Below are 27706 nucleotides of genomic sequence, written 5' to 3'. Positions count from 1 at the left end.
GCTATTTTTTTAAAGTTATAAATTTAAATAGAACCATTGCTTTAAGGACTATGTTTTGGGTCTAAATATGTTGACTTTATCCTTTTATTTCAACCATTTTAGATTGCACCAGTTAAAATCTTTATGCAAAGCTTTGTTTTTTTTACGGTGTTTCTTTGCACCAAGGTCACTTGCAAAATAACTTCTTGGAAGTGTTTAAAGTTATCTTGTAAAACAAAAATATCTGAAAAGAAAAGGAGTACTTGTGGCACCTTAGAGACTAACCAATTTATTTGAGCATAAGCTTCCGTGAGCTGCAGCTCACTTCATCGGATGCATACTGTGGCAGTTTCCACAGTATGCATCCGATGAAGTGAGCTGTAGCTCACGAAAGCTTATGCTCAAATAAATTGGTTAGTCTCTAAGGTGCCACAAGTACTCCTTTTCTTTTTGCGAATACAGACTAACATGGCTGTTACCTTGAAAAAAATATCTGAGTGACAGAGCTTCAGGAAATTGAACAGCTACAGGAGACTGGTTGAATACAAGATGAGAATTGGAGAAAAAGGAGTGCTTACGCTTTCATGTACTTGCGCTGTTCAACTGTATCAAGTGATTGTTAGTTGAATTATATTTTCTAGGTAACATTTAGACATGATTCTTCAACAGTGGAAGTTCAGGATGACCACATAAAGGGCCCATTAAAGGTAATACATTTTTTGAATTTCAGTAGAATTCATTCAGTCATTTATCAAAATGTGTTGATAGTTATGCCTATCTAAGGTTACACTTTTTTTCCTTTTTGGGAATACTGATTAGCCAGATAAATGTCTTTCTATAGGAATGAGAATTTAAAGCGTTTTTTTAAATATGTAGGGTATGATATGGAAAAATGTGGGTGGTCTGAACATAGTCCTGCCATGACATAAGTCTGTTCCATTGCCCATTGCAAAGAGCGAAACCCAGCACTGCCAATGTAGAGTGACAAGGTATAAAGGGAATTTGTTTAGCAGATTCCCTGCTAACCACAGGGGGAAGGTTAACAAGAAACTGGCCATCACCCTGAATATTAAGTAGTTATAGCTGATTCATTTAAGATTTCTACCCTGCCTCCAGGGGAGAAAACAAAGCTGGTTCCTCAGTTTAAGTGCTTGGTCACAAATCTTTTTTGACCAGCTTGCAGATGTTTTGATGCCTTCCTACCAGAAGTGGAGTAATTGTTAAATCACACACCTAATTTCCTTTTTTATGTGGGCTCCTTTAAGAGCATGAGGGATGTCCCTATTTCCCTGGAAAAATCCTAGAGCCACACTTATTAGTTCCCCAGTTTTACAAAAGCCTTATCCAAACAAAGTTGCACAAGTTTGTCTGTTTAGACTCCTTTTGTTAAACTGGTGCAAATGCCTGTGTGGACACTCTTAAAAAAATTAACCCTTGTTTATGCTGGTTTAACTTTATTCTCTACCAAATCAAGAGATGTTAAATTGATAAGTCAATGTTAAATTGATTTTAGTATCCACAGGCATTTGCAGTAGTTTAAACCTGTCCTTACGGATTTTAGTATCTATATCAACTTTGTTTAGTTCAGCCCTAAATGCTCTCTAGATTATGAAAGTAAATCATGTTTATTCACAATTTTTAATAGGGTTAGGTCCCGCCAGTAGGCGAGAACTAAGACTGACATGCTTATGCCCTAACTTTTGTTGAAGCTTTGTGCATATATACAGAGCCAGAATTGAGAATTGGCATGTCACAAGGCTTGAAGGTTTTTAAACATTGAAAAAGTTTCAGATATCATTCAGGGGGTGGATGTCAGCAAACTAGCCAGCTTTCTGGCTAAAGATGATACAGAAACAACCAATCAAACAGCTTACCAAGGATCACATACTGGTAACCAACCTTGCAAGAGGAACCAGGCCAGTAATCCTAGGTGAACATGACACATAGATTGGTTGAAGTTTTAAAAACTGAACAGTGCAACAAGACACTCTAAGGGCTTCCACACTACAGGCAAGGAATTTAAAGAAATAGGTCTTGTTGACTATTTTACTGAGTCAATTTACTCAATTTTTACTAGAAGTAAAGACTTGTATAGTAGTGGGAGAATGAACTTACGTTTTAGGGATGGGACTTTTGTAAGAAGTACAACTATGATCACTTGCCAAAGTTTAAGTATAGGAATTTGTCAAAATATAAAATACACATTAGTCACATTCTTTCAACTTTAATATTTCAGTGTAAGCCGGTTGATATGGATTTTAGGTTTCAAATACCAATTCAGATAATCTTCCTCTGGAAGTGTTTAGTGACAGCTTTTTTTTTTTTTTTTTTTTTTTTTTTTAAGAAGATCCTGCTGGCTCAGATTTTCCAATGAAGTGTTGTTTGATGAAAGGAAAACCACTTCTTACCTCTACCTCATAGGACCTACACCTCCCTCTCTGTGTTCAACAAAACACAGAAGCAGATAGGATAGTAAAGAGAAGAATAAAAGTGGACAGAAGGCATGAGTAGTAGAGGAACAGTATTGAAGGAAGCTGCAAAGCAAAAATGGTTGACATGATTTGTCTTTTGCAAAGACTAGTGGGGAGAATAGGCTTATAGTGCTCTCCGTCTCTCGATCTTCATATTGCCGCCTTCCTCTGGAGGTGAAGGGGATGTGAGCATTCAGTGCATAACTGTTAGGCTTTTTGGCTTGAAGCTAAGACGTTTGATTGGTTCTGGTTTTAGTCACTGTTGCTTTGGAAAAAACTCAGCTGGATGGTTTGAACTGGCAAGCTGTTATACAAGAGAATGACATCACTCAAAACAGTTCTTATTCCCCACTTGCTGGCAGCAAAGAAAGAACCATATTCAGTTATCTGGATTGGTTTGGAAAAATAAAGTAACAAATTTACAAATATAATTTTGAGCGAAGGTAAAAGGTAAAGTATATTTTAACTGTGCAAAACTAGAAATTCAGTGCACCTGAGGAACACAAGGTTGCACCTGTTCTAAGCAAAGTATTTTTAGCATCCTACCCTTATTAAGATTTGCTGATTTTAAAATATTTTTCAGTCCTAATTCAGATGAATTATCTGTTTGAAAGTTCTCAAAAGTTAAGTAGCTTTTATATTATTTTAGGTAGGATCTGTTGTAGAAGTAAAGAATCCAGATGGAACTTACCAGGAAGCTGTCATCAACAAATTAACAGATGCAAGTTGGTATACTGTAGGTAAGAGAAATGGATAACTATGTCCTCAAACTGGAAAGTACACATCAGAAAAACATCACCACTTATCCAAAGATTATCAACACTTGATCTGTTTTAAATTTGAGAAAATGCCTTTGGGCTATAAATGTATTTAGAGAATATTCTCGATGGGAAGTACTTAATAAAAACAAGATTTTGTATCTGTAGAAGCAGTTGTTTAACAGTGTTCCCTGTGCTGCACGCTTTTGTCGAGATGATTTGATACTAGCATATGGACAGGCTTAAGCTCACGCTTTATGTACTGCAGGTAGTCCCATTTGAAGTCAATGGAACTGTGTAAAGTTAAGCACATGCATAAATCTTTACAGGATTAGCACCATATAGAAAATTACGTACTTGAGTACTTTTAAATAGCAAATAAGTAAATACTAGACCAGTAGACAAAGTTATTCAAAGTTGAGTTGTCTGATATTTAAAGAGATTCACTCTAAAAAATGAGTTTCCTAACAAGATATGTGTTTTATTAGTCTAGAAAAGCAGTTTTCAAACTGTGGTACATATAGGTTGGTTTAATCAGAATAGAATCCAATCTAACTACGCTGAAAAATTGTGACGATTGTACACCAAATACTTTAGTTTTAGATGTGATTCATTAGGTCCTCGTTTGAGAACTATTGGTCTGGACTCTAGAATATCTAATATGCTATATTGTAGCATGTACCTGCTTTTGACAGTAGTTAGAAATAATTCATGGTGATTTTAAGTGTTACAACAACTTCAGTAACAGTTTACAGTACTTATTTTCCCCTAGTTTAGAACAAAGATAAAAGCTATCATAGCTCCTTTAAACAAGCACATAACAATGTTGACTTTTCCTTTAATTTTTCCATTATCTAATCAAGTCCTAAAACATTTTTTCTGATGACTTAATCCAAATGCACTAGCAAAGCTTGCTTTTCATAGCCCAGTTCAGATGGCACTGGCTTTTCAGTAGTGTTTCCATGGCACGTCAACCAGTATATGAGAGGTAGAAGGGTAGAGTACATGTAAAACTAGTTTTTCAGGTCTCAGGAACCAATACTATCCTTAACACAGCCCTAATATAGGCAAATAGAAAGTACCAATTAAGGGGTTTTAAATTTTTTTTTATTATTATTATTTATTTCTGCTGAGAAACTTGTCCTCTCCCACCCTGAGTTCCATAATACAAAGAGATTAGGGGGAGACTGACTCCCCCTAATTGGCAGTTTTTTAAGGTGAAGGCTGCCCTTGACAGGTAGTCTCTCCCATCACATAGGCTAATGTTGGTGTGGGGATCTTGTGCATGGACCATGTTTTTGGCTAATCTAAATGAAGCTTATTTTGGACTCCATGACCTCTAAATTGGTAGACTGATCTGTTACACACGGGTGCATAATATAAAACAAGATTGAAAATACATTCATGCACATCATTAGCTGCAATTATGGGTAAAGAAAAATATTAGCAATTGTGACCATTTATTATTAAGGGTTGCTAATTGTAAACTGATGCTGGAGAACTGGCAGATGAGAACTGACTTCAGGAAGCGTGTGCTAGGTGAGTTCTGAGCAGAGTGATAGTTCTTCGAGTGCTTGTCATGTCCATTCCATTCTAGGTATGTGCGCGCTTATGTGCACAGTCGTTGGAGAGTTTTGCCTTAGTGGTATCCGTAGGGTTGGCAGTGGCACCCCCTTGAGTGCTGTGCCCAGGCACTGGTATATAGGTGCCGCTGTTCCTACCCCCGCTCAGCTCCTTCTTACCACCTGTGACGGTTGATCGGAGCGCCTTGTCTTTCCCATCGCAAGAGCATTAGCGGGTCTTCAACAGCCCATTTTCTGGCTTCTTTGTATGTAGCAGAGGTGGCCAAACTGTGACTTGCGAGCCACATGCAGCTCTTTTACAATTAAAGTACTGCTCGTGGAGCCCCCCATGCTCACCCCTCATTCTCCACCTATCAGACTTGTCGGAGGGAGCTTGGGACCTCTGCCTTATATTCGGGTAGGGCTTCTGCCCAGTCGGGAGGGAGGTCTCGGGGCCTCAGCCCCGCAGAGAACATGTGCCGGGGCTTGGGACTTCAGCAGAAGCAAGGCTGAAGCCCTGAGCTCCGGCAGGTGCCTCTTGGGGGGCAGAAGCCCCGGCAGGTATGCTCCAGCTCTCAAACTTCTGAAGATTGTCGTATGCAGCTCGGAGGGTCCATAAGTTTGGCCACCCCGGTATATAGTTTAGATACGTAGTTAGCCTTTAAGTTAAGTGTGAAGTAGTTCGGTAGTTAGCGTCCCGGCTGGGACTTCACCCCGGAGTGGGGCATGCCCCGCTCTCCTGGTTTCAAATCATGCTCGTCGTATAACAGGCAGATGCCTATTAGTGACCCCCACGACAGTTGTCTGAAGTGCTTGGGAGAGTCCCATAGAAAGGACAAGTGCAGAATCTGTAAGAACTTCCCCCTAGACCCAGAAGGAGTGGGATATCCGCTTGAGGGCACTCCTCATGGAGACTGCGCTATGTCCTGCAGAGCCCTCCCACTCTGATCCCACACTGAGCAGCTTGGCATTGGTGCAGAGCGCACCTCCAGCACTGGCTCCGTCAGACACCGTTCCCCCTCACTTGTGCCGAAGAAGTGGCGAAAGAGGAAGAGCACCCCGGCACCGGAAGGAAAAGGGGCCTCGGGCAAAGGACTTGTGTCAGGTCACGTGCCTGCCCCTGGGCTTCATGAGGACACTGCTGAGGTCAGACCCCCGAGACTGGCCAGGGATCCGCCTTCGACTCCCAGGAGCAGAAGGGGACCCCAGCTTCTCCTAAGGCCCTCATTGCCTGAAGCGGCCCCAGTGGTTAAAGAATAAGCAGGCTGACACCATACCAGGTGCTAGACTCGGCTAAGGCCCCAATGCCTAAGGGCAAACCGGTCGTGGGACTGCCCCATAGGGCAGTGGAGCACCCTCCGTCCCCGGACCGCAGGCTTAGATCCCTGTCTCTGCAGCCTAGGACCCCTGCACCACATTCCCAGTCTCCGGTCAGAAGACCCAGGTCCCCAACGCCACGCTCTTCCCCTACAACACATGGGACACTGGAGTTGAAGCACCAGTCCCTCACCACCAGTACCAGCGAGCTGCCCACCAAAGATCGCCACTGTGCAAGTGACCCTTGCCCAGACGGTCTCCAAGAAGTTGGTCCCCACTGGGGCGAGATCGCTTCCGGTCGCAGCACCAGTCTCCATCCCCTTGGTTCCACTCGTCAGGCAGGCACCGATCCTCATCCTTACCTTGCCAGTCACCGACCAGGGTCAGTTGGCAGACTCAGGCCTCGATGGCTCCGCCCTGGTCGCCATAAGGGCGATGGTCAGCCTCAGACTGGGAGTTCAGCTCCTCGCCAAGGAGGGGTGATTTGCCACCAAACCGCGAAGCTGACGCAGCACCTGCAGTGACGGCATGGCAGCAGGGACAGTGGCCCGCTCAATGGCCACACTGGAACTCGTGGCCGTGCCCATAATGCCGGTCCTGTATTCCCACCAGTCCTCCCTGACTGCCTTGGACAAACCGCCGCAGGCACCAGAGTCGGAACACGGTACTGAATCCAACATGGGGGGCAGCACATAGGGACTCCAGCACCTAAGGAGAAGGAAGGGGAACCCGTCCCTCCCCCAGTGGTGCACTCGTCATCTCCGGACAAAGCGGTGGCGGTTCCCTCCCAAATGGGCAGCCCCCCCGATGACTTTAAGGAGCACCAGGCTCTCCTTAAGAGGGTGGCTACCAACTTTAACTTAAAAATTGAGGAGGTCCCAGAGGAGTCCGATGACCTCTTTAAATTTATATCCACCGCCACCCCGGCCTGGGTCGCACTGCCCATCCACCCAGGGGTCCTTAAGATTGCTAGATCGCTGTAGCAGACCCAGTCTTCAATTCCGCCTACTTCTAAGAAGGCGGGAAAAAAGTATTATGTCCCTCTAAAAGGGTTTAAATATCTGTATACACACTCTCCAGAGGCATTACTGGTTGATATTGACCTCTATTAATGAAAGGGACAGGCAGGGCCAAGTCAGTGGTACGCTGAAAAACAAAGATGCCAAGAGACTGGCATTTGGCAGAAAAATTTATTTGACGGCAAGCCTACAATTTCAGGTGTCTAACCAACAGGCCCTGTTAGGCAGGTACAATTTTAACCTGTAGGACTCCCTTAGCAAATTCAGGGAGGACCTTCTGTGGGACCGAGCCCAGGAGTTTGCTGCTTTGGTGGACGAAGGCACAGCTGTGCCAAGGGGGGCCCTTCAGATGGACTGGGACGCTACTGACGCAGTGGCCAGGGTGCTTGCCTATGCGGTGGCCATGAGATGTACCTCCTGGTTGCAGTCCTCCGAGTTATCCCAGGAGATGCAGGCCACTATACAGGACCTCCCATTTGAGGGAACAGGTCTTTTCTCCGAGCTCACAGACTCGAGACTCCATGGCCTTAAACACTCCTGTGCCACCCTCCACTCCTTGTGCCTCCATACTCCTCACCAGGCCTGGAAGCCCTTCTGCCCTCCAACTCCTCTGCCTCCGCAGTCTAGGTCCAGGGGTACCCGCTGGCTGGGCACCTACAGGAGGAAGGATAGAGACAAGGGGGTAAGCAGCGACACCCGTCATCTTCCCATTCATTTGCTCAGCTTGGGTCTTTCAGAAGCAGTCAATTTGAGGGTGCGCTCAAGGACGATGCCCCAGTCACCTCCCACTCTTTCCTCAGCTGCCTCCACCCCTTCCGGTTGTCCTGGTCTTAGCTGACCACGGGCCGTTGGGTGCTCAAAGTAATGTCCTCAGGTTACATCCTGATATACCTAGAATGGAATCAACATGAACAAGCACTCGAAGAATTAAAAACGGTTACCTACCATTTGTAGTTTTTGTTCTTCGAGATGTGTTGCTCATGTCCATTCCATTACTTGTCCTCCTACCCTCTGTCGGAGTTCCTGGCAAGAAGGAACTGAGAGGGCGTAGGGTCGGCGGTGCCTATATATCAGCTTATGGGCGGGGCACTCAAGGAGTGCTGACACAGCCGACCCGACGGATACCGCTAAGGGAAAAATCTCTAACGACTGCAAGAGGGCACGCATACAGCTACAATGGAATGGACATGAGCAACACACCTCGAAGAATAACAACTACGAATGGTAGGTAACCATTGTTTCTCTTTTAAAAGACATTGAAATTTTGTGAGATGAGTATGCTTTTCCAGGTAGGTATTACTACAAAGAAATTATCTGACAGAATAAGAAAGTAGGATGAGGGAGAGACATGGACAGAACAGAGGCCAAAATAGAATGAAGGGGTGGGAAGAGGCAGAATAATAGAGAAAAGGTTTTCATAAGCAATGTAGAAGTGGACATGGGAATTAGTGAGCATGTGAGGTGGTGAAGCAATGGTGTATGGACATGTAAATAAAAAAGTATACTTCCGAGTTCCAAATAGCCTGAAATTTGGATAGAATTGTAAAATGTGATGTGACAAATGCATGAAATCAGCAGTTTGCCAAAGTAAGTGATGTAGAAATAGATACAGGCTAAATAGTGGAGGCAGCTGGTGCAAGGAGTTGCAATTTGAGATTCAAAGTGACATATGCAGCTGTCAAAGATTGAGCCTGAGAAAGAAAGGGAAGGTGGAAGTAAAGAAGGGAGGAGAGAGCTGACCTGGAGATGTGATTGAAGATACTGTGCGTACCAGATTAGATGATGCCCATCTTGTGGGATCAGTGAAAATTGGTATCACAGCTGCAACTTCATCGTGTCTAATACAGTTCTGGAGTGAAATGACATTCTTAGCAGCAGAAGATTAGGAATATACTTTATCAGGTGGGTGAATAGAAGCAGGACTGAAAAGAACTTTGGATATATTGGTATCTGTGGATCTGAGGAAAGTCTGGTTGAGAGCTGGGCTTTCCTGTCAGACTCCATAGTGATCAGTTTCCTTGTTCAGCAAGTTTGTCTAAGTTTACATTAGCACCCAGCCATCTTGAAGTACTGGGTGACATCACTAATTCAGAGAGTGACCTTGCTCACAAATTCCTCTGCTGAAAGCTTCACTTGGCAAATAGTAAACACCGTAGCAGTTATACAGCGAATTGTTACACCTTGGAGATTCATTCAGTTTGTGGCTCAAAGTCTTTATAGAATCATGCATTTGGGAGCCGCTTGAAAACTGTATGTTCTACAATACCTAGGCACAAGTGGAGAACAGTTTAAAGGCATGTCAACCTTCCTTGCTTTTGTAGGGCTAAGGCCTTGCCTACATTCAGGTTTTGATGTGGGTATATGATTCTTTCCTACCAAAATAATCAGTACAATCCCTAGCTTGGGTCCAGTTATATTACTATTATAACAAAGGTGCCTTTTACCAGTATGGGTTATTCCCTTTGCTATAGTAGTATAAGGCAGTGGTTCTCAACCAGGGGCCTGGGGCCCCCTAGGGGGCCACAAACAGGTTTCAGGGGGTCTGCCAAGCAGGACCAGTGTTAGACTCGCTGGGGCTCAGGGCAGAAAGCCTAAAACCTGCCATGCAGCACTGAAGCCAGGGGCCCTGATCCCTGCCACCTGGGGCTAAAGCAGAAGCCTGAGCAACTTAGCTTTGCGGGGCACCCTGTGGCTTGGTCGCCCGGGCAACTGCTCTTCTTGCTACCCCTTAACGTCAGCCCTGACTTTTATATGCAGAAAAACAGTTGTTTTGGCACAGGTGGGCCGTGGAGTTTTTATAGTATGTTGGGGGGGGGGGGGGGGGGAGGGGCTCAGAAAGAAAAGGGTTGAGAACCACTGGTATAAGGCACCTTTATATACTGATAAGAGTCCACTCTGTTGAGGTGTGGGGTTGTTACCATTTTACATGTTAACGATGCCAATATATGGTTAAAGCAGTATTACTGGTGTATGGATAAGGACTAAGTCATGCCCTTGACACTTCTTATCTTTGTAACATCATTTGTGTATATACAGGCACCTGACTTATTTGGTGTCCAGAGCTTTTGCATAGAGTTCTACATGTTCAAGAAAAAGCCTGCTGATGGGCAAGTTCTCCTTTCTCTAAGATCTTGGAATAGCTGATTTGCATTTCAGTGACTTTCTCTGAAACCTTGACCTCTTGGTTTCCTTTGAAATTTTCAGTTTCAGGATAGTTCCTTTAAATGCACTGCACTACTGTACTTCTTTCTGATAGAAGGCTGGACAGGTTGCCTTGCTGGCGTATTTTGAAGGTTTCCCACTGAGGTAAAGGAGAAGAATATGCAAGTGTGGCAGAGCTAGCATCTGCTTTCTATAGATCACACACGCTTTTTGGCCAGATAAGACATACCTCTTGTGGGGACTTCATGATGTTAAATGGTTTAACAAAAGAAAAGGAAGTTGCTCTCTATTATTAGGATGCCCTGAGCCAGGGGTTGGGGAGGAGATAAATAAATTAGGCAAAATAAACACAGTATACAGAGCCCAACTGCCCAGGGTCCATAATGCAGGTACCTACCAAATTCTGAGCTTACCAGGGAGAGTTTTCTCCTGTTGTAATCAGCTTGTGGAAACACATATGTTGTGGGGTTTGGGGTTACAGCCCAACTACACAAGTTCCCTGGAATAATAGGTGATCTCAATCCTCTAGTTCCCTGAAACACTTCTAGAACTATAGAAAAGTACAGTTACCATTTAGTTTGGTGCTCCCTCTTAGTGATGAAACTGGGGTTGGGTGTGTCATGTTCAGAAATGGTGGTTCTCAATGCCCCGTCCCAGAGAGTACTGGATTTTATACAGGAAAAATATTCAGGGAACTGAGCAAAGGATATTTCTGTAGCAGGAAAATACAGGCCAAGGATTTTTTTCAGTTTAACTAATAATTTGCCTTTCCTTTTTTCCCCTGGTGACAGTATTTGATGATGGGGATGAGAAGACTCTTAGACGCTCTTCTCTTTGCCTGAAAGGAGAGAGACATTTTGCTGAAAGTGAGGTAAGTGATTGCTGTCAAAATGAACACATCTTAATTCCACAGTGTTTATATTTAAAATAATCAAAACAATGCCTTTCATCCCAATTTCATCAGTTTAATTAGTGCCTCAGACTTTCAAAGGCTAAATATATTAATGCTGCTAAAATGGTGACTATGCAAAATATAATCCACAAAATCTAGTTCATTCCTTTACACCCAGAAATAAGATTTGAGAGTGACTTCTCCAAACTAAAAGTTGCCATCAAAATTGACATTTCATATTTATTTTTTGCATAATGGGGTTCAATAGTGATATTGCTTTATAAGTTGAATTATTTTTGCTATAAATACTTTTCTTAGCTTTCTCTGTAAGCATTGATTGAAAAAAGATACTGCAGTATAGTGCATGACACACATTATGATTTGTATCTTCTCACATAATTACACTTTAATGGGAGCTGATGCAAGTGACCATGTTAATTTGTAAGTGTTGTTGTAATAGCTAATAAATTTGAAATCTGAGATACATCTGTGTACTATTGTTTTAGGTAAATTATAGCCTCTTGTCACCTGTTACTTTGAAGAAATGTTTGTCCCTCCACAAATAAGAAATCTTTTCATATTTGTTTGATTGTCTAGCCTACAGACTAATTACTTCTAAAATATACACATGCTTTCTAAACAATTAGAGTGTTAAATCAGACATTTATTTCTGCTTATTACACAAGACTGTGTGAACAGACAGACAAGCAGATGGACCAATATATGTGAACATGTTAACTTATCAAAGAGCTGTTTGAGAAAGTGTTCTGCTTAGCAGGAAAATTCTTTCTGTGCTATACTCAATTGAGCATGTTGCTCAGATGTTGTGAACTGGGCATTTTTACTGTGCCTTTGTTAAGGTGCTCAGATGCTCTCACTAAAAATTCCAAGTGTATGTGCCGAACATTAAGCTCCTAAATACCTAAATATGGATTTAGCTATAAGTGGCCTAATTTTCAAAGATGATGAGCATCTCCTGTTCCTGTTGAATTTTAGTGATTTGTAGGTGCTCAGTACTTCTGAACATCGGGCTGCTTATATAAATTAAATATGGGGTTCGGAACCTAACTTTGGGAATCCAGATTTGAAAATTTTGGCCAAGATTATTATATAGGTTAATCTACCTCCCTGTTGTCTGAACAAGAATGTCCATCAGTCCAGATTATTGTATCTGATTCGCAGAAACCTAATTTTAAGGTAACCTCTCTTACCTGAAAAGAAAAGGGACTAGCAAAATGAAAAGTATCTGAGCACTTGGCCAAAAATCACTTTTAGCCAAAAAATCACTGATTTTCAGTTCCCTCACTGTCATTGGGGGTTTACTCTGCAGTTCTACAAATTGGTTCATGATAGTATTCCTTTACACTTGGAAGTTAAAATTGCACCTCCACTTTCTTCAGCACTTAGGCTGTGTCTAAACTACAGTAGAACCTCAGAGTTATGAACCCCTCAGGAATGGAGGTTCTTCATAACTCTGAACAAAATGTTATGATTGTTCTTTCAGAAGTTTGCAATTCAACGCTGACTTAATACAACTTTGAAACTTTACTATGCAGAAGAAAAATGCTGCTTTTAACCATCTTAATTTTAATGAAACAAGCACAGACAGTTTTCTTATCTTGTCAAATCTTTTTTTAAATTTTCCTTTTTTTTTTTAGTTGTTCACCTTTAACACAGTACTGTACTGTACTAGCTTTTTTGTTTTGTTTCTGCTGCTGCCTGATTGAATACTTCTGGTTTCAAAGGAAGGATGTGGTTGACCAGTCAGTCATAACTCTGAGGTTCTAGTGTACATCATTTACAGCGGTGCAGCTGCACTTCTGGTGAAGATGCTCTAGGCCGACGGGAGCGAGCTCTTCCGTTGACTTAATAACTCCTGCCTCCATGAGCAGTGGTAACTATGTCAGTGGGAGAAGCTCTCCCACCAACATAGCACTGTCTACATCAGTGCTTAGGTTAGTGTAATTTACGTTGCTCAGGGTTGTGGATTATTCACCCCCCTAAACAACGTAAATTATGCCAAAGTAATTTGTAGTGTAGACATAGCCTTAGAATTATGCCACAGTGCTGTTCTCTTGTTCTGAGCTAGGGTTTTAACTCTGTCCATGCCCATCATTCTGTGTTGGGTAAATATGCAACGTCTATCACAGTAACAGACAGGTGTGCATTTGCTTTTTGGTTTGAAGGAGGTGGGCTTCATCAGCTGCAGTGAGTTCAGTCTGACCTACTGTGACAGGGTCGGGACTCACCACTGCAGGGGCCTCCCACTGGTGACTCTGGGAATTTGCTCAGTCCAGGTGGAGCGCCCTCTACTGGTGGTGTCCCATCCATCTCACGCCCTCCGTTGGCATCTGAACCCGCGTTGCTCCCTGCTCAGCGGTGTCCTCTTCAGGACACTGCCCTCCAGCAGTGCCCCTTAGTCCATGCTCACCCCATTCCGGGGTTGTGGGGGTGTTAACAGCAGTCTCCTGGTTTGCCCCTGTCACAGTGGCCAACCACACCCCTAAAGTCTAACCCCTTCCCGCAGGGGTCTGGTGCAGTCCGTTATGGCCACTTCCCACAGCCAGGTGCGAGATAAGAGGGAAGGGGGGACCCAGGCCCACCCACTACTCTGGGTCCTGACCCAGGGACCCTCTAGCAACAGCCTCCATACCCTCCTTCTCTCCCCTCGTCTGTCCGCGGGTCACTTCCCCTCTGACCCCTTTGTACCCTCTAGGCCCTTCTGATCAGGGCCCACAGCCTGGCAGGAAACAGGCTGGAGCTCTCTTATGCTCTCCTGACTGTGCTGGTCTCCTTGCTCAGGAGACTGACCTTCCCTGCTGGAGGTCTGGGAGAGACTGACTGCTCCTCTCATGGGCAGCCTTTATATAGGGCTGAGCTCAGCCCTGATTGGCCACCTCTTGCCCAACCCTGATTGGCTCTCTAACAGGCCCTCCTTGATTGGCTGCCGCTTTGCGCAGCCTCTCTGGCCTGTCTTTGCCCACTCTCACAGGGGGGTGGGGCACTTGCCCCACCACACCTACATAATATTTTTTAATGAGAATCTGATGTATTCTTCATAGTTTGAAACTAGCATAGCATTGAGAATGGTAAGACAAAGAAAGTTTTCACACTTCTTGAAGTGTAGTGTGGTAACATTTGTTTATTGTGTAACTAACTGGGGGAATATCTCATCTCATATTTTATATGACTATGATTCATGCCTTTATGTGTGTAGATATGATGGGTTACTTGCTATGAAGTTAAATCAAAAGGTTAAAGGAACCAAGCAGGAAAGGTATAATAATGGCCTAGATAAGGGCATCCCAAGGAAAACACAATAGTCAGGTTTGTTACCATGAATAGTGACTCCTCAGCCCCAAACCTGGTGACATAGCTGTTTTGCCAAGGCTAGGAAGAGAGAGAGAAAAGGGAACACTAAGACATTACAGGACCCTGGATATAGAAAAGGATGAGGGTTGTGTGAGTGGCCAGAAAACTGCCCAGGAAATGACAGGAAGAGCTGACAGGCTGGCAAGGGGACACACAGAAATAGAAAGAGCCTGCTGCAAGCAAGACAGTTTGTTATTTTCAGCTGGAGATGGAGGGTGGCTGGAGTGAGGGAAACTTAAAAATCTGGCAAGGAAAGATTAGGGTGTAAGTAAGACCCATGTGTATATGCCTTTTATTGTTTTTACCCTTTAATCTGTGTGCTTTGTACCATTGGGGAAGGAATAAAAAACCCTGTATTTTGAAGATGTGTTCTTGAGTCACTTTAATCAGCTCCTGGGTGCCAGGAGTGAAAGAGCTTACAGGCATCAACTGCAGTTGGGCCTATTTCATTTCTACAGTTGGGAGAGGTGCACTGATGCTCAGAGACCAAATCCCAGAGTAGTTGGTTGTATGGTTCCATCCAGTGATGAGCTGCCAAAATCTTAACAACGGGTTCCCTCCTCACCCTACGAGAGGGTCGTTGCCCACCCCCACACCCCGGGACTCCTGCCCCATCCAACCCCCCCGCGTTCCTTGACGCGCGCCCCACCCCCTCCTCTGTCCCCTGACTGCCCCCAGAACCAGGCAGGAGGGTCTCGTGGACCACCATAGTGGGTGCCCACCCCACCCTAAGAGCCAGAGGCACCTGCCGGGGGGCGAGGTGGGGAGTCCTGGCGGTGCTTACCTGGGGCAGCTCCCAGGAAGCATCCGGCAGGTCCCTCTGGCTCCTAGGGGCAGGGAAGCGTAGCTGGGGGGGAGCATGGGGAGCGGCTGCTCCCCCACTGGTCACATCAAAAGTGGCGCCTTAGGCGCCGACTCCCTGGGTGCTCCAGGGCTGGAGCACCCACGGGGAAAATTGGTGGGTGCAGAGCACCCACTGGCAACTCCCCACCCCTTGCCCGGCCCCAGCTCACCTCACCTCCGCTCCACTTCCTCCCCTGAACGCACCGCCCCGCTCTGCTCCCCCCCCCCCCCCGGCTTCCTGCGAATCAGCTGTTTGGCAGGAAGCTGGGGAGGACTGAGAAGCAGACTGCGGCTTCCCACTCAGGCTGAGGGTGGCGGAGGTGAGCTGGGGCTGGGAGCGGTTCCCCTGCGCGCCCTCCCCCCCCCCCCCGGGTTACCTGCTGTGGCGCGGGCGGCCTGGGGGGTGGAGAAGCAGAACGGGGCGGTGCGTTCAGGGGAGGAGGCGGAGGCGGAGTGGAGGTGAGCTGGGGGTGGGGGTGGGGCGGGGAGCTGCCGGTGGGTGCACCCACCAAATTTTCCCCTTGGGTGCTCCAGGAGTCGGCGCCTAAGGCGCCATTTTTGGCAGGTTAAATTTAGAAGCCCTTTTAGAACCAGTTGTCCCTCGCGGAACAACCAGTTATAAAAGGGCATCTAAATTTAACAACCGGTTCTAGCGAACCAGTGCGAACTGGCTCCAGCTCACCACTGGTTCCATCCAGAGTGAGGTACAAGACACAGGGCCTGTCACTGGAGGGTATACTTAAGAAGGACTAGAAGGGCTCTAAGAGGCAGTTTGCCCCTTAACTGTGTCAACTTCCATTTAAATAACAATAAAATATGCCAATAGAAAAAGCTCTAGGTGCCCTAAAAACCAATTATTTACAATTATGAATGATAATAGAGAACAACTTTTCCATAAGACTCCAATTTCAAAGGCTTGCTCTGTAAGGTACTGGAGGTCTTTGAGATCCTTTTTTTTTTCACCCTCATGCAGAAAAGACCTAAATTAAGATATGCTCTCTCAGCCTTTCCAGCCAGTACCCTCTTCCTAACTACATCTGGTTTATAATCTTTGAGAAACATGTTGTTCTTGCCAGACTCTGTTCTTCTCTCTTGCAAGAACACAGTTGTGCAATATTTTGTCATTAATTAATAAGAAAGTTAACTTATTTTGGTTTGCCAGTCTCTGTTGGTCAGCCTTGCTAACTTCAGTTTTTCTACGAGGGACCTTTGTCCATTTCCCTTACATGTATAATTGGGATGTGGATCTACGGGTGCTTCAGAAGCAGAATGTGCTTCATCTAGCAAGGGGAAAGGAGTATCTCATATCAGGATGTCAGACCCGCTGCCTGAGTTTGTTCTCCTTTACTGATAAGTGGTCTCAGAATAGGGCCTTCAGGGTGTGTGTGTGTGAATGGGCACGTGGAAGAAGGCAGTTGCTGTGAAATGTTAATTTCTAAAAGACAAGGCCATTGTTTTTAAAGCAGTGCTGTCTCTGCTCTGAGTACATTGTCGGTAGGGAGACTTTCCATTTACAAAAAATACATTTATTAAAGTATATACAAACTTAGACTTGGTATAAACTCTTGAAAAATGATTGGTTTGAGTTTTAATGAGTTTAATGATCTTCCAACAGACATTAGATCAGCTCCCACTCACGAACCCTGAACATTTTGGTACTCCTGTCATAGGAAAGAAAACAAACAGAGGAAGGAGATCTAATCATATGTAAGTTAAATATCTTTTCAATCATTTGTTTGAGCTCTGCATTAATTTACCTTCTTATATTGTGTCATTAATTCCAGAAGTTTTTGTATATTTCAGACTTCTATAAATTTTTAAGATACTTAGCAAGTTGAATGAAAAGTGACATTATTCTAAAGTTGAAGAGTAAGTCAGGAAATAATTTCCCCTGCTTTGCTGTACTGCAAGGATTGCAACAAGTACTCAATGTGTTTTCCAGCTAGCACAATTTCACTGTTCATTGTGGACAGGAATTTTATAAAGGGGGGAAAAAAAGAAAAAAACATGCAATAGATTTCCCTCTGGCAGGATACTAGCATAGGTTCTGAAAACAGTAGCTGAAATTGTGTTCGGCTCTATCTGTTTGAAAACTTTTTCAAACAGTTACAAATCGGTGTAGACTTTCTGTAGCTGACAAGAGGGCTTTTTAGCCTCTAGGGTCCCAAAGCAGTCTTTTGGGAATGCTTTACATAATTCTAGTCCCGTGGGTAAAGATTGTTCACCCTCTTCAAAAGAGTACAACATTTCCAACCAAATGTGACACTGAAGAATAAACTGCTACAAATATGGTGGCCAAATTTCCATGGAACCAAACATCTTGATATTCATGATCTACAGAAAATCTACATTAAAATCTCGGTTGAATAATTCCTCTTTCTTTTGCGTTAACAGCTCCAATGGTGAGCACAAGTTATTAACACAGTTATCAGAAGTTGTTATTAACCCAAGTTACTGCTCTTTTAGCTTTGTAATTGGACCTTTTGGATAGTATCTGCAAAGCAATGTTCAGTATTTTGCTCTGTGGAATTCATTTGTCAGCTTTTACTCCTGGGGGGATTCTGTGCAAATATTTTAAAATTCTGCATATTTTATTTATCAAAATAACACAATATAATTACACCAGTTTTAATTATTTTGGTCATTTATTTTGAAATACCTGTCAGCAAGTATGTCTGTAACAATACAGACAACCAAATAGTTTCAGGAAATGTTTTCTGAGAAAGACATTCATTACTAGGCATATTAATACAAAACTTTGAGTAATAATTCATTTAAACTACAATCCAGAAACATATTTCCTGCTCCCCTCAGAAACAGTACAAAGGCTTGGGAGTCAGGGGTAACAGGGAGCTGAGGGAGAGGGAAGTAATTGCCAGGAAGGAGCCTGGAAGTGAACCTGGAAGGTGGTTGGGTGTGGGTGGGAGAAATATGAAACAGTTGGGGTTTTTTTGGAGGGGGTAGGGATTGTTAGGGAATTGGGGAGTCTCCCCCATGCAGACCCAGGCTGACCCCTAGCCTCTCCCATTCAGTCAGGTACATCTATCCCCATTCCCCATTTGTCCTTGCACTCCCACTCAGCTACCCCTCCTCCCTGTTCCCATGTGTCCCTTCACCCCCACTCAGCCATCCCTCCTCCCCCGTCCCCATGTGTCTCTGTACCGCTCCTCTCCCTGTTGCCATGTGTCCCTGCACCCCCACTCAGCCACCCTTCCTCCACCATCCCTATGTGTCCCTGCACCCCTCCTCCCCCGTCCCCATGTGTCCCTATACCACCACTCAGCCATCCGCTTCTCCCTGTCCCCATGTCGCCCTGCATCCCCACTCCCATTCAGTCCCTGGTTCAATGCTGTCACCCCACTAGCTCCTATGCTCCCACCTCAGTCTCCCCCCCCCACACTAGCCCTTCTGAACCCCAGTCTGTGTGACCCACCAGCAGCCTCATGTGCCCCGCTCTGTCCGTCCCCTCCATACCTTGAGGTTTCTTACCTTAGTCCTGAGGGCAAGGCACTGTGAGGAATGCAGTCTCACATTCCCTGTCCGTGGCTGGCTGAGCTGACTGCCTTCTCTTCTGGTGCCATAGCAGCCCCGATGGGGAAAAGGTGTAATTTCAGTGCCTCTCCAGCAGAATGTATTATCTGCAGGGGACATAAATTCTGCATGTGGTCAGTGGTGCAGAATTCCCCCAGGAGTAAGCTTTGGACTAGAGCAATTGACTGAAGACATTACCACAACCAAAAGGGCTATCGTAGTGCTTCAGTGTTCCTATTAAAAAATGTACTTCCTTCCAAAAAACAGAGAAAAGGGGATTTCTGAAGATTTCAAACTGCAGAATTGACCATCTGGTTCTACTGCAAACCCTACTTCTTGGAAGCAGACTAAAACATTTTCTGCTGTAGTGGGAAAAAAATAACTATATACAGTAGAAGTGGGTTTTGTCAAGAATTTCAAAAGGTCTTATGATTCCTTTTTTAGACATTCTGTTATTTTTCAAACAGTAAAATTGCCGATCCCTGAAGTCTTCAGCAATAAATTTAGTACTTAAGAAAGATGTGCTTCACAAGAATACAATAGGGTCACTTTCGTTCTGACAGGTGCTTAAGAAGACATTTAAATAGTCATTTTTTTAAAATACTGCTTATATTGAACTCTTCCCTTGTTCATAATACTCTTAAATGTGGTTGATTTTTATACATTTTATTCTTTTCTTTTCGGTACATTGAGCCTGCCCCATTGGAATAACAGAGCTTGAAATTAACACGTCTTTTCACTTAACTTCCTTGTTTGCACCAGCATCATCAATGATGTTTGGAGGGCTCTGTGAATAAAATTTTACTTTAGAGGCAGCATATTTACACATGAGCCCAAACCATTGTTCTTCACCCTCAATACATTAGTTTGTGATTGATTGCTTCACCTTTTGCTTCCAACTGACTTGTGGCAGAGTCAGTTTGATGTACTTTCCTCAGTCTGTCTCTCTCTCACTAAAACTTATTTTCTCTGGGTGTTTGTCTGTATAGACATGGTCACAGCAGAGACAGCTCCCTCTGTTATTTTTATCTTATTGTCGACATTGACTGAACTGAAGTAAAGGAAAGGCAAATTGTGCCCACACTGACGGAAAGCTCAGCAGCAATTTCTCTATTGCCCCACTCCCCAGTGTCCTGCTGTCCCTCCACCATACTGACTGATCTGACAAAGACATTGGGGTTACTGACTCCTCCTCCTCTTTCTACAAGAGGTTCCAAAGTCTTATGAAGCAGCCTGAAAGACTTCTTTTAAAATATTATCAATTTATGTGATTGCTATTTAAAAAAAAAATGGGGAAAAATGCTTAACAACATGATAAAGAAGGAAACGAAAAGATATATTTGGGAGGGAAATTGAGACATGTAACACTTTTTTTAAATCCTCCAATTATTCACCTTATCTCACACTTCAGTCATTGGAGAACAGACCACTAAAGAATAGCAAAATTGTATTGAAAGGTGACACAGAAGAAGGCATCTTTCCTATCTATCTAGCCATTAAATCCTCAGCCCTTTCTAGTTGTAAAACTTTGCCTATAAGTTCTCCTAGCAGCCAAGTCCAAATAATACAAATTTCCAAAGGACAAGATTTGTGAGGAGTCTGTCCCAAAGGCAGACCTTTTCTTGGTTTCAGTTCTACCAGGTTCTCCATTCTAGTTGAAAGAAACTCTGTTCCTAAAGAGACACTTGAGGCCCCTGAAAATGTTCGACTATTCTGATTTCTGGCTAACTGATTCAGTTCTCTCCCTTCATGTAGCCTGAGCACTGCTGGACACTTCAGTGTCACAGCTAAACACAAGGGTTGGTGTTAAGCTTTGCTTCCTTTTCTTCATGCTGTGGAGTTTCCATGTGTGTTAACTACTTAAGTTAAACAGTCTGTTCCACCTGTGTTTAGCTGTGGCACTCTGAGTACATTTCCCAGACCTGAAGAAGAGCTCTGTGTAAGCTCGAAGGCTTGTCTCTTTCACCAACAGGAGATGTTCCAATAAAAGATATTACCTCACTCACCTTGTCTCTCTGGGAAAAAAAAAAAAAAAAAAGAAGGCATTTAAAGATTTAATAAGTTCTGTGATTTGGGTTTTTATGCTGTGGTGATCAAACTGCATCCTGAAAATTCTTTGGAGTTACAGTATGTGGAGCCTTTTCTATTTTTGTAAATTTCCTATAGTAAATTGAAAAAAATCTCCTCTTATCCATGCTTTAATTTTGTTTCAGATAGTTAGCTTTGTACCCTCTCTGATTGGCAGGTTATAAACCTATACACTATCATGAAGTTTAGTTTAAGTCTCTCTTGTTTCCCATTGTAGCCCAGAAGAAGAATCTTCATCCTCATCCAGTGATGAAGATGAAGATGATAGGAAACAAACTGATGAACTATTAGGAAAAGTCGTATGTGTAGACTATGTTAATGTGGATAAAAAGAAAGTTCTGTGGTTTCCAGCCTTGGTAAGTGTTTAATTTTTATTTTGTAGAGGCTTTTAATCTTTTATAAGCACCAAATGAATAGTAATTGTCCTTTTTTCTTTGTCCTGTGTGACTCACATGTAACCAATGTACACAGTAGTATGTTTCTTAACATTAAACAGTATCATAATTGTCCAGGGGAAATATATATCAAAAAAGTTTGCTAATAAAAGCAAATGCTAATGTGGTTGTAATCTTTCAAATAATCAGACTTACTGATTTTCTTAATTTCACTTGAATAACTTGTGTTAATTAGGGCTCACTGCTAAATAACCAATGTTAGCTTTTCTAGATTACTGTGATTTTTATTTCAATACCAAGATTCATTAAAAGGGATAATTTAAGAAATGCTAAGTAACTGAATAAGTACCTTGTTTTATTCTTCCATGATCTTTCTAGCTGAATACAAAGATAGATTACTATCATGTTTTCAAGGAAATTTCCACTTAACTATCTTAGACTAAATATCTGATTTTAACTAATGCTTTTTTTTTTTTTTTTTAACTGAAAACACCTAAAACACCTAAAACTTCATTTGCATCTGGCCGGTATACTTAGAAAATGGTTTTCTCAAACATAATATAAGAATGGCTATGAATTTTTCACTGTGAGGTATTCTGCTCATTTCTCTTTGGCTCTGGGGGTAGACTTGCTGAAGACTCTTTATTTTTCTTTTTAGCAAAGAGGCCTGTGCACTCCCTCTGTTGAAAAGTTGCTGTACTGCACCATCAGCCTTGGTGAGTGCAGTAGCTGTCATCCTCTGCTCTCACTCTGAAACTTGCTACTCCCCTCCTCCTGTGGCTTGCTGTGCAGTCCAGTGGCTTTCCAAGGGAGTGCAGCAGTGCCTGTTGAGGTCGGGGTGAGAAGGCTCGGAGGGGAGAATCAACAAAGCCGGCGAAAGCTAGCCAAAAAAGGGCAGAATATCTAGCAGTGAGATGTTTTAGAGTAACAGCCGTGTTAGTCTGTATTCGCAAAAAGAAAAGGAGTACTTGTAGCTCACGAAAGCTTATGCTCAAATAAATTGGTTAGTCTCTAAGGTGCCACAAGTACTCCTTTTCTTTTAGCAGTGAGATGTTCTTGTCAGTGGATGGTAGCATTATGAAAAACTAAAAATAAGTAAGGAAATAAAACATTTTACTTAATTGAAGGCTGTACTTAAAACTATGGTGGGATATCCCCACACCTCCTGTTCAGTACCTCTTGAGACAATCAGTTCTATTAGTTTAAACCTTTTTATGTCCCTTTGGTTGGACAGGCTTCCTGGACACACTCATAACTGATCAACAGGTTCCCTTGATTTATACCTTCGGCAACCTCCAGTAGGATTGGGTTTATCTGAAAATCAACGGTAGTGTTACTCAAGGTAGCTGGGAGCTTAGATCTTCAAGTATAGCTGGATTGGTTACAATGCATCTTTCCAGGGACTTGGTGAAGGCAGGAGATGTTTCTTTTGGCTTTTTATTGGAGATTAAAATAGTTTGGTTTTTCTTGGAAATTATTAGGTAAACAAAATAATTATTCTCTGGGGTATTTGTCCTGAGGATTACAAATCGAGAAGTTTAGCAATATTTTTTAATCACCACATATCTCTCTCTCACAGAGACCAAAGGGGCAGTCATTATTTAAAACTACAGCATACTTCAAAGTTAGTTCAGTAGTGCAGCACGGTTTGCAAATAAAACTTCCCCACCACTGTGACCAAAACCCAGCAATTTTAATCTCTCAGGTTGTTGCCAGTGTAGCCAATAACATTAGCCATAATAATAACATAGTGTTGTCTCTGTTGCTTACCCGGACAATCTGGAACTGTGCAGAAAGTCTCAAAAATAAGCCTCTACTTGAATTGGCAAAATGAAAACTTCCATGCTTGGGACAGGTTATTTTCAGAGTTTTTAGTGCTGTCCTAGCCAGCACAGATTATTTTACACAAAACTTTATTCCACAGAGATCTACCCTATGCAAGCCACTGTCAGAGTAATACATATGGAGGGGAGGGTTTGTAAGTAGTCATAGTTCAGAAGCTCTATCCTACCCTCAAGTATGAAGTTTACGTTTCCCCACATAGTACTGTTGTGCGAATTTCCCACGGGTCAGAAAGTAGAGCATCACTCTTACGAAATTTCATAGGACAACATAGTTGTTGTTCAATGTACTTAATTTTCTTAAAAAAAAAAAAAAAGGTTTCAGAGTAGCAGCTGTGTTAGTCTGTATCCGCAAAAAGAAAAGGAGGACTTGTGGCACCTTAGAGACTTAGAAATTTATTTGAGCATAAGCTTTCATGAGCTCACGAAAGCTTATGCTCAAATATATTTGTTAGTCTCTAAGGTGCCACAAGTCCTCCTTTTCTTTTTAAAAACAAGGGTGTGTGTATGGCTTTTTCTCAAAAAAGTAATCTTAGTCAGAAGTATTCTGGTTGGTTGTGGGTTTAACTGCTTCAAGCTATAACCCTCCTTGAGCAAACAACATCATTCTCTTTCAGTAGATCATACTGTTTTAACCAAACCTAATATGACTAGAAGTAAGATCCCTTTTGTATTTATACAACTCTCTTCAGTATAGAGAACGTAAATGTTCTAATACAAAAGTGAAATTGAAGTCTCTTTCATTATCCAAACTGAGTGAATACCAAAGCAAATGAAGAGTGTAAATAGTGAAAAGCAAATTAGATTTTAAAATTTGTGTTTCATAATGTAAGGTGTTAATGCAAACAGTGGATCTATTTTAATATAATTTTACAATTTGTTGTTACTGTCTCTTGAAAAAACAAGATGCGAGACTTGTTCTGCTGTTCACCCTTCCATTCGTTCTTCTCCAGTTTAAACTCTTCTGTTTAATACATCATTTTCTACCTAATCATGTGCCAATACAGAGTATACTGTTGGTGCTCAACAAATGATTAGTAAACTCACTGCTGCCTTTTTGTTGCTATTTTGCTGTGGTTTACTTATTCTCACAATCTTGCAGTTAAAACTTAAAAATGTGTAATCTGTACAAATTACAGAAACATACCCTGTCTCAGATTAACCAGAGGGCATTTTTAAAATATAGTTTAAAAATAAAGTTAGTCCCCATTGTGGCTGTCAGGACTAATTCTTCCCAAGTACCATGAAGTATGTGGTGTAGAGGCAAGAGGAGAAAGAGAACTTATTTCAGTGCCTTATCAGGAACCACCCTCAAGTTAACTTTGTAATCGGTTATGCGGCTCCATAAATATACACAGCACATTGTGTATAGTGTAAAGTTAGTGCCAAAAAGATAAGATGCCTGCCTCCAAGGGTTTATTTTCTCAGTTCATTAGCCAAGGATTTAGTGCCTCCTTAAATTTAATCTTCTAAATAACGTTATTTTGTTGTAGAGAAACTTTGGCTTAATTTTATTGTACATTATAGTTAATAATGACTATATATTGGTGTGAATAATAGAGACATATACTTAAAATGCTGAATAATACACTTCACAGCATGTGTTTTTTTCACTCTGTTATACTGTATTTGGTATCATAGTACATATTCTCTGGACCACAAAAAAGATGGAATAGCTTTGATGCTTCTGAAATGCTATGCTTAGTCAAGATACTGGGCAAACCTTGACAGGTTTCAGAGTAGCAGCCGTGTTAGTCTGTATTCGCAAAATGAAAAGGAGTACTTGTGGCACCTTAGAGGCTAACCAATTTATTTGAGCATAAGCTTTCGTGAGCTACAGCTCACTTCATCGGATGCATGCGATGAAGTGAGCTGTAGCTCACAAAAGCTTATGCTCAAATAAATTGGTTAGTCTCTAAGATGCCACAAGTACTCCTTTTCTTTTTGGGCAAACCCTAATTCTCAGAATATTCCTGTGTGGTAGGGAGAGGTTCATGGGCTTGTTTGAACCTACACAGTGAGTCAGTAAGAGAGCCAAGATTAGAAGTGAGGACTCTGGCTCACAGTCTTGTGTTTAAGTGCACTAGACCAGAGGTAGTCAATAACTGGACCATGGGCCAAATCTGGACCGCCAGGCACTTTTGAACGGACCCCGAAATCTTTTTATTTGCTTACTATCATTGTTATTTTTTATTATTGTCTCTGGCATCTGGACCTTGACTGTACGTTGACCAAGAAATTTGGACCTTGCGAAAAATAACTGACTACCTCTGCATTAGACCATGTTGCCTTTAATTTAAAGACCTAATTTTGATGAGGCGTATACTAGAGGCTGCTCTTATATAGTCTTGATCTAACCTACCTGAATGTTGTTAGAGAGGATGTTCTGTAGGGCTCCATCTTGTCATCCCTCTGGTTTAATGTGTACATGAGACCTTTGGAAAAGTTAGTGAGCTGGCATGGGTTGCATTATTTTCAGTCTGCTGATTCCCTGCAGCTTTATAATTCCATCTCCAGTGACTCATCTGGAGCTATTGGTTTGCATTACTTATTATCTGGAGATTAGAGCATAGAGGAGGGCTAGTTGGCTGAGATTTGATCCAGAAAAGACTGAAGTGGTGTTGGTTGAGGTAAGTCACCTGAAGCGATAGTGTGTGGGTGCTGTTTCTTCTCCTTTGAGGATGTGCATTTGCCTTTGATTGACCAGGTGTACAATTTTGGGGTCATGGATGCTATTAGAAGATCAGGTAACAGCTACAGCCAAGATGGCCTTTTTCAATTTGCAGATGGTTAGGAGATTGCGTCTGTTTCTTGGGCCTAGCAACAGTGATCCATACCTTTGTCGCTTTGAAATAAGACTACTGTAATGTTCTCTGCATGGGGCTGCAACTTAATCTATTCAGAAACTGCAGCTGGTGCAGAATTTGATGTACTGCTTATTAAACAGTATTTCTCTTTGTGAGCACATGGAACCTATGCTCTACAAAATGCACCAGCTATCTGTTGATTTCCAAATTGATTGTAGATGGTCATTTGACCTATAATGTCCTACATTGCATAAGATCTACCTATCTAAGAAATTGTCTCTATCCCAGTGATACGCTGGGACAAGTGCAGTCAGTAGAGTCGCCTGCACTGAAGCTCCATTACTGTAAGAGGTGGGGGTGGCTGGCAGGGCACTCTACGTTAGGTCCCAGATGTTTGGAACCCCTTTCTCCTCAGGTCCATAACATCCAGAGTTGCCAGCCTTCATGGCATTCGCCAAGGCCCACCCCTTGCATATGAAAGTTGGGGACGGCTGGTTGTGGTGCTGTAGGACTCGGGGGGTTGATTAATTTGCATTATATTTATGCTGTTGCTGGGTTTATTTTTAAACATTGTTTTGTGGGTGCCAGTGCCTTTGCTTGGCACATATTTTATAGTTTATTTTTAAAAAATTCAGTCTGCATAATAAAAATTCTTCTTCGAGTGCTTGTTCATGTCATTTCCAATCAGGTGTGCACATGCCACATGCACGGTCGTCAGAAACTTTTCCCTTAGCAGCTCCCGTCGGGTCGGCTAAGGAACCCCCTGGAGCGGCGCCTTCTTTAACTCTTGGGATGATATGTCCAAGTACAAAGAGATGCTCCCTGCAGAGTCAAGAGTGGAGTTCTCAGCTCTGGTTGAGGAGGGGAAGGCAATGGCCAGGACATCCCTTCAGCCTCCCTTGGTGCGGCAGACTCGGAGGCATGAACCATCTCCTAAGGGATGGTCATGAGGAGAACCTCCTGACTCTAGGCTTTAGGTCTTCCCCCAGAGGTCCAACAGACGCTGCAGGACCTTCCCTTTGAGGGTGCAGGGCTGTTTTCAGACCAGACAGACTCGAGGCTCCATAGCCTCAAAGATTCAAGGGCAACAATGAAGTCTCTGGGGATGCATACACCTGCTACCCAGAGAAAACCTTTCAAGCCTCAACCGCAGCAACAGCAGAGGCAATATCAACCCCACCCAAGGCAGGATCCTCACCGCCATAGGGGCAGGAACAATAGGCGTAGGCCTCCTAACCAGTCGTCACGCCAGGGTCAGGGTCCGACTAAGCCACAGTCAGGATCCAAACAAGGGTTTTGATGGGGCGCCTGAGGACAGCGTGCCAGACTCCATACTGGATCCTTTCCCCTGCTTTCTGAACCATCTATCCCACTTCTACCATGCATTGTCCCTTATAACATCGGACCGTTGGGTCCTTCACACGGTAGAGGTGGGATATTCTCTCCAATTCTGCTCCTCCCCTCTCTCCCACCCCCGTTCCCTGTCTCTCTTCAGGGACGCTTCTCATGATCAACTCCTTGTCCAGGAGGTGCATCGCTCCTCGTCTTAGGGGAAGTGGAGGAGGTTCCTCAGGAACTAAGGGGCAAGAGGTTCTACTCCCATTACTTGCTAATCCCCAAAGCTAAGGGGGGATCTGAGACCCATCTTAGACCTGCGAGGACACAACCA

At 43.1% G+C, this 27706-nt stretch overlaps 1 protein-coding gene across 3 annotated transcripts in view; it reads left to right on the top strand.

The window, feature by feature from the left end:
- Positions 1-27706, top strand: part of ARID4B (AT-rich interaction domain 4B) — a 146350-nt gene that overhangs the window by 52521 nt on the left and 66123 nt on the right. For all 3 annotated transcript variants that reach the window (XM_074948867.1, XM_074948865.1, XM_074948866.1), the window contains exons 4-8: positions 621-686; positions 3100-3190; positions 11060-11139; positions 16991-17082; positions 21212-21350. In XM_074948867.1, the coding sequence (XP_074804968.1) occupies positions 621-686; positions 3100-3190; positions 11060-11139; positions 16991-17082; positions 21212-21350 (468 nt within the window). The remainder of the gene's footprint in view (positions 1-620; positions 687-3099; positions 3191-11059; positions 11140-16990; positions 17083-21211; positions 21351-27706) is intronic.

Source organism: Natator depressus, chromosome 3 (assembly GCF_965152275.1).
Source record: "Natator depressus isolate rNatDep1 chromosome 3, rNatDep2.hap1, whole genome shotgun sequence".
Classification (NCBI taxonomy): Eukaryota; Metazoa; Chordata; order Testudines; family Cheloniidae; genus Natator; species Natator depressus.
Note: the sequence above shows the minus strand (reverse complement) of the source record. Positions and strands in the feature narration are given on the sequence as shown.